Source organism: Leuciscus leuciscus (assembly GCF_965113295.1).
Source record: "Leuciscus leuciscus genome assembly, chromosome: 2".
NCBI classification, from domain to species: domain Eukaryota; kingdom Metazoa; phylum Chordata; class Actinopteri; order Cypriniformes; family Leuciscidae; genus Leuciscus; species Leuciscus leuciscus.
Window position 1 is genome coordinate 26,283,450 of NC_138726.1, and position 12,368 is coordinate 26,295,817.

The 12,368-nt window shown below is 41.0% G+C and overlaps 1 protein-coding gene across 1 annotated transcript in view; it reads right to left on the reverse strand.

Annotated features, from left to right (window-relative positions):
* Positions 1 to 3,839: 3,839 nt before the first annotated feature.
* lrrc4cb (leucine rich repeat containing 4C-b) overlaps positions 3,840 to 12,368 on the reverse strand; it is a 38,485-nt gene continuing 29,956 nt past the window's right edge. Inside the window, exon 2 of the mRNA XM_082161879.1 lies at positions 3,840 to 9,553. Within this exon, the coding sequence (XP_082018005.1) occupies positions 7,608 to 9,503 (1,896 nt within the window). The 5' untranslated portion in view covers positions 9,504 to 9,553 and the 3' untranslated portion in view covers positions 3,840 to 7,607. The remainder of the gene's footprint in view (positions 9,554 to 12,368) is intronic.

Below are 12,368 nucleotides of genomic sequence, written 5' to 3' on the forward strand. Positions count from 1 at the left end.
ACATAAAATGTGCTAATGATTTTGTCTATTCATATATGTACTGTACTGTCTCTTTGTGCTTTTCCAAACAGACTTATGTTGACTCTGACTTACTGACTCTTATGCATAATTTAATTTACAAGTTTAAAAGTTATTTATATGATTTGATACCTAGTATTTACAGTTTTTCTCAATTGCTAAAACACTAAAACCCATTGGCTGAACAAAGTTCTCAGTTGCCTGAACTCATTTAGCTAATTGGAAGGAAGGCAAGGAAGAGGAAGAAGAAGAGGAAGAGGAGGAGGGCAAGGAAGAGGAAGAGGGCAAGGAAGAGGAAGAGGGCAAGGAAGAGGAAGAGGAGGAGGAGGAGGAGGAGGAGGAGGAGGAGGAGGAGGAGGAGGAGGAGGAGGAGGAGGAGGAGGAGGAGGAGGGGGGGACAATATTGCTTGTGATGTCAACGAAAGTGCACTGGCCTGGCCTGACCCAGCCCAAAGACGAGAAGAAGCACATTGATCACATGTTTACTCCTTTGATTTTTGTCCCTTTTAGTATTGCATACTGTAGTACAGTGTATACTGTATACTGAACAATTACAGTTTTTCTCGATTGTTTACACACATTTTCTGGTACTTGAGACACAATGACCGCAACATGTAACTCATTCACCAACCCCCTGAACCAATTCTGCTAAACTACAAGCACAATTCCTGCTTTACACTCAAATTGCAGTTCTAAAAGACACTTTTTTTCAAAACACTACACACAATTCTCTGCTTTTGGCACAATTTTCATGCAGAAAATCTCTCGTTTTCACAAGGAACACACTGCCATTCAAATATGCACACTGACTCATCACATGGGCAAACACCCGTCACACAGTTTTACAATTAGCAATCAGAGCTTTAGCATAAAAGGGCAACAGGTCAGCTCTTCAGTGGTGCAATGGATGCCAACATTGGATTTTAACTTTTTACTGTAACTGTATACAGTAAATTCTTCTGTTGTTTTGTATGTAGACCACTGTATGTACAACTTTGTGTTGGTTTGGGATGTACACTGTGTACATTGTTTTTGTGGGAAAAATAAAATATATTTGTTAGTGTGTTCTGAGTATAAAAACAATATTCTCAAATATTTTACAACACACTTATGTATGTACTGTCTGTAGTAAGTGAACACTGAACAAAAAAGGCCTAAGTCATTATGATGAATGGAGAAGAAGTGTTTTCCATTCATCATAGTGTTTTACATTGAGCACATCAGTGTTCAACTGGTTCTTATAAATGTCTATTCATATGATGGTTTGTGTGTGTAATTTGAAAACAAAATACCATTTTGAGAAGAAATAACATGTTTTGAATGTAAAGTTTCATTTTGCAGGAGAATTGAGGGGTTTTGCCCATTGTGTGTGTTTTTTGGGATTTGTGTGTAGAGTTCTGAGAATATGAGGCATGCTTTCAGAAAATGTGTGTAAACAATCCAGAAAAACTGTAACAAATTGTATGGCCCTGAACATTGTGCTTTCCATTTGTTAACAGTACTGACTGCTCAATAGATTTTGACTGGTTGCAGGTTCATATCAACAAAGAACAAGAATTACTGTATCACAAAGGACAAGTTTGTGAGATGCAGGGTACAGTAGGGGTACAAGGAGGAGGAAGAACAAAAATAAATTGCAAAGTGCAAAGCAGAGTAGTAATTTCTGATAAATTTTTTGGTGTATTGTTTACTGACTGCTTGATAGTGTATATCATTTTGATCACTTTGTTTATGATTTGAGAGCAGTGTTTGATTTTGAACACTGGTAAAACTGTTTTGAGGCAAAAGTTTCATTTTGCAAGAGGAGTCAGAGGTTTTGTAAATAGTGCTTGAAGATGAGGTTTTGTGTTTAATGTTTTCAGAAAATGTAGCAAGGTTTCAGAAATTGTGTTTTAGCAATTGAGAAAAACTGTAATACAACAGCAATGATCAATGAATATTAACTTCTTAAGATTACTTGGTGTAATACAAACAAAATATTGAAAACTTAAACTTAAGTACACAATATGTAAAATAAGTATTTGATGTCCCCAGAGTGTGTATGTGAAGTTTTAGCTCAAAATACCCCACAGATATTTGTATATAGCATGTTAAAATTGTCAGTTTTTGAGGGTGAGCAAAAACTTGCCTTTTTGTGTGTGTCCCTTTAAATGCAAATGAGCTGCTGCTCCCGGTACAGAGGGCGGAGCTTCAACAGCTTGTTCTTAGCAGCTTCGATTACTTCACACAGACATGCAATGAAAATTTCAAAAACTTTTAGCCTTTAATGTTCAAACCGGAGTCAGACAAAGATGGATAGACTAAAGAAGAAGTGACAACAACATTTCTTAATGTCATTTCTGATTTGTCTTCAAGTCATTGATCAGCATATTCTGTCATGATAATCTATTAATCGCGTTCCCAGGGGTGGGGTTTATGTAAATGTTAGGAATGTCGTGTAGTCCCAACCAGCCGTTTGTTGTAGTCCTTAAAAAGCAATTTATTTAAAAGAAAATACCTCCCTTTGCTTTGAACTTTGAGCGTTGTAACTTTGCAGATGTTGTTTATGCTCAAACAGCAACATTACACACTAACTAAAGTTAGAAAAGTGGAATCATAATCAACCTCCTCTTTGAGCCAATGCATCCTATGGCCCAAGCCTTGATTTGTCACACTCCCGATCAAGGCTTGGGCCACAAGTCAGAAATATTTCCATTTCTCATAAACATCTTATCATTAAAATGTAGTTCAGGGCTGAGACCATTGGATTCTACATTGGTCTGAAATATTTTTTTCTTTTTGTAATAGACAGAGAAAATAAAGAAATACGGGAATTATAGGTTTTGTGGAAATGAGCACAAACATCATTTAAAACACATAGTATACATAGTCCCCACACTTTAGAAAAAACATTTTATTTACATTTACAGCATGTACCGTATGAACTACAATCTCTGGTATTTTATATTCTTTTCACGGTTAACGCTTAGTTAGCTGTATCCCCATAGCATTATGAATTGATCAGCAAATATGTAGTTTGACAGAAATATTATTGGTTATTTTCAATAACAGTTCTTGTAGAAATATGTCAATAAAGAGACATTCTCTTGCCAAAAAAATCGCTTCAGTTCAGCATAGAAATCCAATAACAAACAAACCACAAGAAGAAAACAAAAGAGAATCCGCTTTGTCCAACACCACAGATTTTCCATGTAGGCCATGTAGGTTTCAGTGAGCTAGTCATAGTAGCTTCTGTAACTGATGCAGTGCTCAGGAACACTGAAGCAGATAGGAGCAAGCTAGCATTCATGTACAGACCCTCTGAAAACAGAGACATTTTCATCTTTTTTTTTTTCAACAGCACAATGCTGTTTTTTTGTTGTCCCAATTTATCCCATCGATTATGTACAATAAAAATGGTAGGAACATTTTTAATTGGATACAAAAACTAATTAATTGATTAAAAAACACATATGCTGGGAAGCAACAGTTTATCCTTTATGAAATGCTTAACATGTGGTTACAATTCATCTTCCAAATATGAATGGCAATGAGGGTGAAAATAAAAGACTGGGGCCACCAAAAAATTAACCATGAAGAATGAATTAAATGTAAAAGGAAACGTACGATAAAATTTGACACATTCAGTAGACGCTAAATGCTAAAATGTAAGAGTGCATCTTTACACACAAAATGCTGTCTGATGAATTCCCTGCTGGCAAACTCATCTACAACCCCAAATCCAGAATAGTTGGGACATTTTTTTTAAATACAATCAAGAATTAGTGATTTGTGAATTCTCTTTCAACTTTATTTAAAGGTGCTCTAAGCGGCTAGCTCGACCCTCCCTCCTCCTCATCTCGTCAGCTCCCCTCCCCCTCCCTTCCGTGCTTCCTGAAACAGTCATGAATTCGGAACGTCGCGTATTCCATCTCCTTTTCCCTCTTCTTTGCTATTTGTTCATCGGAAAGTCGTCTCTTTGGTCGTGTGTCAGCCATATCAAAATTCAAGAGAATGTAATTCTAACGTTAGTCGTTGTCGTTGTCTAGGACATATCTCCTCTAGCTAACTTCCCTCTTCATGCTTCTTTCTCCTCCACTGTTTGTCAATATAAACACATTTGGATTTTGAGGGCTGCTACACACTCCAAAAAAGTTGGGACAGAGGCAAAATAAATCTCATAGAATATCCAAGTTAATCTCTTTTGAAACAGTCCACAATAAGCAGGTGAATTGGTAATAGATTTTAGGTAGGCTAAAGGTATCGTGACTGAGCGTACAATGAACATCTCAGTCTTTGCAAGCAAAGATGGGCCATGGCTCATCCCTTTGTGCCAAATATCATGAGATAATTATCAAACAATTCAAAAATCACATTTCTCAATGCAAGATTGCAAAGAATTTATGTCTTTCACAATCTACCATACATAATATAGTGATTCAGGGAATCCAGAAAAATCCCAGTACATGTAGAGCAAGGCAGGAATGAGCGTGTGAGCCCTCAGATGGCATTCCATGAGAAACCGTCATGCTACTGTGTTAAATACAGCGATGTGGGCTCGGGAGTACTTTGAAAAACCAGTCACTTAAAGGTGAACTAAGTAACTTTTTTTTTACCTTAACCGAACAGCTTCGGAGTCATTGGAATAGTTATATGACTTTTTTCGGGTTGAATGGTGGTCGTCTCGCACCCCCCAAGCGCCTGTGAGCCGAAAAAACACCCTTGCAACTTTGAGCCGGCGGGCCGCCGGCCGCAGCATCAGGAAGTATCGCGTAATATCAGGTCTCGCGATGTAACGAATTGCTTTACGGCAAAAAAATCTGCTAAAATTCTGTCATTATTGCGTTCCGAAGAAGACGTTTGAAGAAGACGTTTTAAAGAATGTCCCGTCTGCTTTGATGTCGTTGATCTACTAGCCTCTGGTGTCTGAGAGTCGCCAACGAGTTTTTCGACAGTGTTGTCAAATATCTATTCCGAAGCTGTAGGGGGAGCTGTATAGAGAAACCTGCGAGCAAAAAGCGAGAATACAGCGAAGAAATTCCCGAAACTGCATAGCCCTGCTTTAACACAGTCTGCTGCTGCATCAAGAAATGAAACTCCAATCTGATACGCAAGGAGAAATCTATACATCAGTTCAGTGCAGAGATGCTGCCGAGTTCTCTGGGCCCGAGCTCATCTCAGATGTTCCAAAAAACAATGGAGATGAGTCCACATTTTAGCTTGTTTTTGGGAAAAATGGACATTGAGTTCTCAGGCTGAAAGGGACCATCCAGATTTTGATCAGTAACAGGTACAAAAGCAAACATCTGTCCTAGTATGGGGGAGCATCAGTGCATGCGGTATGGATGCCTTGCATGTGTGTGAAGGTACCAATGACATGGAGGCATATATTGGGATTGTATAGAGACATTTAATGGCATCAAGATGACATCTTTCCTGGGAAGCAAGACAATGCCAGGCCTCATTCTGCATGTGCTACAACAGAGTGGTTTCATAGTCGATGTGCTTGACTGGTCTGCCTGCAGTCCAGATCTGTCTCTTATTGAAAATGTATGGTCCACCATGAAAAGGAGAATCAGGCAACTAAGACCATGGACTGTTGAGAAGCTGTCTTGTATTAGGCGAGATTGGGCAAAAAATCTACTTGCAAAACTTTAATAATTCGCATCCTCAATTCCCAAACTATTGAAAGGTGTAGTTAAAAGCAAAGGTGAAGTGACACAGTGGTAAACATGCCTCTGTCCCAACTTTTTTGGAGTGTGTTGCAGCCATCAAAAACAAAATTTGTGTATATTTACAAAATATAATTAAGCTGTTCAGTGAAAACATTTGAATTCTTTTCACTTTTGTCAATTAAATAAAGTTGAAAGAGAATTCACAAATAAGATTCTTGATTTGATTGCATTTTACAAAATGTTCAAACTTTTCTGGATTTGGGGTTGTATTTAAAATGAAACTTGTCAGCACATGTGATGAATTAGAGGTATATTCTTCATGTACTTTTCTGATGCCTTTGACATATGAACCTATTAGGTTTACTTCAGTAGTTGACTGGTGAGACCAGTATCACATCTTCTTATCATGCTGTCCAAAATGATTAAAAGGGGGGAGAGAGATATCACACATAAGCTTTTAGCAATGTTTTGAGAAAGCAATACACAAGCTGGTGAAAAACAGAATTTCATGGTAGAGCATACAACCCTTTGCACATGTAGACTGACACAACGACACGTTCACACACTCGTCATCATAATCATGTTAGGTGAGGTATGCAGTTGCCGGTAAAATAAACCATACAAGAGTTCTTTTCAAAATACCGAAAAACAGAATGAACGTAATATTCTATAGACAATGATAAAATAATAACTGATGGTACAGTATGGGGCAGATACAACTCACAAACATACAAAAGCACACATTCACAGTAAAAAACGTGGTTAAAAAATCCCTTCAATTGAAAATACTCAAATAAACAATACACATTTTATGCACTAGGTGCACTCTGATTTTGTCCAGTGTGTTTTTCACTAGGTTATTGGTTTCCATAGTGACATTAACAGGCTATTTTTTGTTTCATTATTTATTTCCTCATAGCCATTTTGGTCTTAAAGCCGCAAAAATCATATTCCCTTGTCCTCGGCTACTCAGGGTTTTCATATCTTGTATTTGATGATCACATCCCACACACGTGACATTGGGGCTATATTTGAACAACCCTAAAGTTCACTGATGTATATAAATACATTTTTTATATTTATAGGTCTGTGGCATTTACATTTATAAATATATTTACAGATTTTGGGGGGGAAAACAAAACAAAAATGCTGAATTTCAAATGCCACGTTTTAGATAATAACTTGACTTAAGAACTGTAATTCAAGGCAATTATGCAAACCTATTTTCTGAATTGAAGTCAATTGATGTGTGTTCAGAACAGTAGCTTCTATAAATACTAGAAATGTTTCCTTTCACACTAGCTGCATTTGCAGAATAATCCAGGCCCTGATAATGAAAGCTTTCCCTTTTTTTGTTCAGTAAGAGGATTTTTCATGGGGAAATGTAACCATTTATACACCTCTCTGGAGTCGCTGTATCCATCAGGCCCACCATTCATTTCTAAGTGCCCTATGCAATTTAAAGTCTGCAGTTTTCAGTAGCCAGTTTTTGTTTTCACTGTCTCAAAGAAATGAAAACACACTGGAGCAATGGGATATAATATGCCACAACTAAAAAGAACAAAACAAAACAAACAAACAAAAAAACAACAACTGTTGTCTCATTGCTCTCAAAAGCATGGCAGTTGACCTTAATTCTACTAGCACATTAAATTAAACCATTGATTAGCCCAGTTTACAAAATATAGAACTGAAAAAGAAGAAAAAAAGAAGACAAAATTAACCTTTTTTGTCTTATGATTTCATGATTCAGTCACTTCACATATCTTTAAATAAATAAGATTTGTAAAGACACTTGTTAAAATAATGATACATACACCCTGGCTCTCATTGACATTGCTGAATGTCTTAATGCACGCTGTCATCTTCATGACGACAGCATGTCCACAACCAAAATTTAAACAGCATTGGTAGAATTCATTTCGTCCAACATGGTCAAATTTGCGTCTCCTGTACATTATCCTTTGAGCTGGCTTGGATTAGTAAAGGTTCATGCACTGAACTATGCAGCGAGCTAAGAGCAGACACATGGTTATAAGCAGTTTTGTAGGAGTTATAGTGGTTGTAATGCTCATGCTCCATGGGCGGAAGAGTCAGGTGACTCTCCATGGCCGGAACCCTCGTCAGCTCCTCGTGGACGTTGATGATCTCAATGGAGCGGGTCGGCCCATCGTGATCCTGCTGGTGGTGCTGCTTGCGCATCTTGTAGAATATTATAAGCATGACGGCAGCCATGAGCGTGATGGCCACAAAGCAGCCAATAATAATCTTGGTGGTTTTCATCACCTCCTCCAAACCATTGAGAGAGCCATCAGTGTCTATGTCAGTCACAGGAATAGTGTACGCTCTCTCGGTGGCAATGGGTGTTCCCCTTGTGGTCGAGGAGGATGCCCAGCCAAAAGAAGGCTGAACCGGTGTCCTACTCTCCCCATCGATAGGGGTTTCAATTGTCTCTACGGTGACTGTAGTGAAGTAACTAAAGCCACTGTTGTCAACGGATGTCACGTTGAGGACAGCAGAGGCTGAAATGTTGCCTTGCATGTTGCTTACGATGCAAGTGTATGTTCCTGTGTCCTGGACGGTGACGTTGGTGAAGTTTAGCGTTCCGTCGTTTTGAACGGAAATGCGCATTTTGAGCACCCCATGTGTTATGATGGAGCCATTTGGTGTTAGCCAGCTGACTGAGGTCACTGAATTTGTCCGACATTTGAGCTCTGCCGCCATTCCCTCAGTCAAATTGAGGTCGGCAGGTGGTTCGACGATAACGGGGGCGTAGCACTGAAAGTAGCTCTGGTCCAGCTCTCCGATGTAGCGCCCCTTGAGGCTAGGAGGGGAATTACAGCGTGCACAGCAGCTGGTGTTCGTTGGTACGGTCTCTCTCAGCCACCAGCTCAGCCAAAGAATATCACAGTTACAGTTCCAGGGATTGTGATGCAAATGCACTCGTTGCAAGTGGTGCAAAGGCGTGAAGAGATCATGGGGCAAAAAGGAAAGGTTGTTGTGAGCCAGGTTGAGCTCTCGCAAAGAGTGCAGGTCATCCAAGGAGTTCCGCTCTATGGTTTGGACTTGGGCGTGCATCATCCACAGCTTCTGAAGATGGACCAGACCCTTAAAAGAACTGGGCTGGATGACGGTGAGCTGGTTCCCGGACATCTCCAGCTCATCCAGGCGAATCAAGGGCTGAATGTTGGGGACCTCTTTGAGGTTACACATGCCCAGATTCAGGTAGCGAAGGTTACTCAAGCCCTGAAATGCTCCACTCGAGATGTAGGAGAGACGCTTCAGCTCTCCCAAGTCCAACCGCCGCAGGGAGGGTAGGCGACTGAAGGCATCAGACGGTATGCTCTCAATAGGGTTATTCCTAAGCCACAGCTCTTTCAGTTTTGATAGATACTCAAAGGCGCCATTTGGGATGGTCGTGAGGCGATTGTCAAAAAGCTCCAGAGTGTTAAGGCTGGTTAGGCCGTTGAAGGCGCCAATCTCGATGTTGCGGATGTGGTTTCTGCTAAGCTGAAGAATCTCAAGGTGTCGTAGATGCTTGAAACTGTCTACTTTGATGACCTGGATTTGATTGTCCTGAAGGTTTAGATACCGTGTATTTGTGGAGATGCCATCAGGGACATCCTTTAGCCCTCTGCGCGTGCAGATGACCTTACTAAATTGATTACTGCAGGAACATACAGAGGGACAGGTCTGGGCTCGCACCAATCCGGCGACAACAAGCAACTGTAGGGCTAAAAGCAGGAGAAACAAGGGGTCAAACCAAGCCCCTTTCCATCTAGGACCTCTCAACATCTGGCGCTGATGGTAAGAGGTCATCTTGTTCAACATTCATAATTTAATGCCAGCTGATTTTCTCTCCCCAAACATTTACAGGCTGTCTGAAAAAGAGGAAGAGGAAAATAAATCTGTTAGCAAAATGTGTCATATAGTGAATGTCAGTGAAGCATGATGGCAGTCAAACAGAACATCAAATTCTGCTGATGTTCGGCAATTTTTTACAACAAAAAGAACATTCTTCTGTCAAATGGCGCTGCATGTACATTTCTGATATTCTGATGATGTCGAACAAAAACAAGTATTGCTGTTTAGGCAATGTACGTGCAAGATATAGTTCTCCAATGTGGCTGATAAATTGAGCATAATTACTGTTGCAGTAGTTTAATGAGCCTGCACACAGAAACACACCACAAATAATTAAAAGAATAAGGGACGGAAATATGTAATTTTCTTGATTGTTTTTTTGTTTGTTTTTGCACTGTATTAGCAGACTTGAACTTTGACCAAACCTAAGTTTCTGTCCCCATTTTCTTGACCCAATTGAGACTTCCTGAAATTAACACAGGAAAAAAATCCTAGTTGGTTTCAAAAGAGAATAATAAAATGTCACTTTATTATAGGAACATCATTTTCCACACCCAAACCCTGTAAAGAAAATGCTTTTGTGATGTTCTTGTAATGTTGTGCTTATACTATAATATTATAAGTACAAACACTCCTGAATCTTGTATGCTATGCACTAAAATGAGATATATGGAAATCCTGTCACAGCAAACTGTCAGAGGGATGGATTAAGCTGCAGACAGGTCCATCTCTGGGCATATCTAGGAGATAAGGATGTGTCTTTGGCTTGTATATTCAGCACTCTATGCTTGCACATACTATGAAGATACATAGACACTGAATTGTCAAAACCCACAAGAAATGTGCCACTGCTACAGCACACACTAAATTTAAAATTCCTTCACCCCACAAGTCTCTGCTCTCATTATCTGCTCAAGTGTTCTTATGAAAAATAAGATTACCTACGCTGTTTGCAAATAGGTTACTATAATCAGTATTCTCGTTAATAATGAGAGGGAAATAAAAGGAGAGAGAAATTTAGGACCCCTGACCCCTTGAAATAAATAGAAATGCTTTCATTTACAAGATCAAGCAAGCTCTGTCATAATTACAACATTTTACTCTCAGAATCTCCCATCACAGTAGGAAAGTAAATAAATATGAGACAGAGAGCTTTCCGATCAAAATGGCAAAAGGAGCTTAAGTCGTATGGAATTACCTTTGTGCCAATAATACTGAATGTAACTTTTAAAGAAACTAATGCAAATATAAATTGAAACGTACTCGGTTACCTAATGTAACCTCGGTTCTCTCTAGAAGAGGGAACGAGTATTGCGTAAGTAGCTTACGCATCGGGAAAGTCTTCTTTCTTCGAGATCTGAAGCCAAAAATTATCCTTAATTTTGTATTCATTGTCAACGCAGTGCGGCAGCCGGCAGACCTAGACAGGCTGTATAAGCGTGCTCATTGGGTTCTCTCGTATTGCGTAAGTAGCTTACGCATCGGGAACTCTTTGTCAACGCCGTGTGCGCCGAGCATCCAGCCCATGAATCCCAGGGAGACCGGGGAAAACATTCTGCTGGAATAGGTGGCCGGTCGGAGAGACGGGCCCACACAGTACAAATCACTTCACTCAGTATATAAAATAGAGCGGCGCGGCCGGTCTATAAGCGTATAACAGTGCAAAATAGTAGGGCCGGCAGAGCGAGCCCGTATAGTACATATGCTGGAATAGGTGGCCGGTCGGAGAGACGGGCCAACACAGTACAAGCACTTCAGCAAAATAGTAGGGCCGGCGTAGCGAGCCCACACAGTACATCTGCTGGAATAGGTGGCAGGTCGGAGAGACGGGCTTATTAGGGTAAAAGACCGACGTAGTTGGTCTTTCATGAAGAGAATAGACCCCCGCGCCACAGGGTAGAATACGGGCGGCCAGCAGCGCGGGCCAACTCCGGTAAGCAGCGCGTAAAGGGGAATGAGAAACAGAGCGGTCCAGCCGGTCTGAGTATAAAACGCTTCACCCTAAATATCATTCCAGAAATATCGTCAGCGTGTGAACGCAGTCTACACATGAGAAACTGGGCAGAGCATACATGTCACTCATACTGACAGCAATTTTGCCTGTAAGGCGGGAACTTCCAGGTTATAAAACCTCACGAATGTTGCTGGGGAGGCCCAGCCCGCCGCCATACAAATATCGTGGATAGAAATTCCGCTGGACCAGGCCCACGAAGAGGCCATGCCTCTAGTAGAGTGGGCTCTGATACCCAAAGGGCACTGCAGGTGTTTGGAGGCATAAGCTGCTGCAATCGCGTCCACTATCCACCTGGACAGGCTCTGTTTCGAGGCGGCGAGACCCCTGGTGCGTCCGCCGAAGGAAACAAAGAGCTGCTCTGAACGCCTGAAAGCGGCGGAGCGCGTGATGTATACTCTCAGCGCCCGGACAGGGCATTGGAGGATATCACTGTCCCCATTAACGGATGCTGGCAGAGCCGAGAGGGAAATTACTTGTGCCCTAAAAGGGGTTCCAATCGCTTTGGGGATGTAACCGTGTCTCGGTCTGAGAATGACTTTCGAGTCATTCGGTCCGAACTCAAGACATGCAGGGCTAACAGATAGCGCGTGAAAATCCCCCACACGTTTAACTGAAGACAGAGCTATCAGAAAAACGGTTTTAAGCGACAGGTACTTTAAATCCACGGATTCGAGCGGTTCAAAGGGAAAAGCCTTCAGGGCCTCCAGGACCAAGGACAGATCCCAAATAGGAACCGAGGGGGGCCGCGGGGGATTCATCCGTCTAGCTCCTCTGAGGAAACGGATAATGAGCTTGTTCCTTCCTATTGCCCGGCCGCG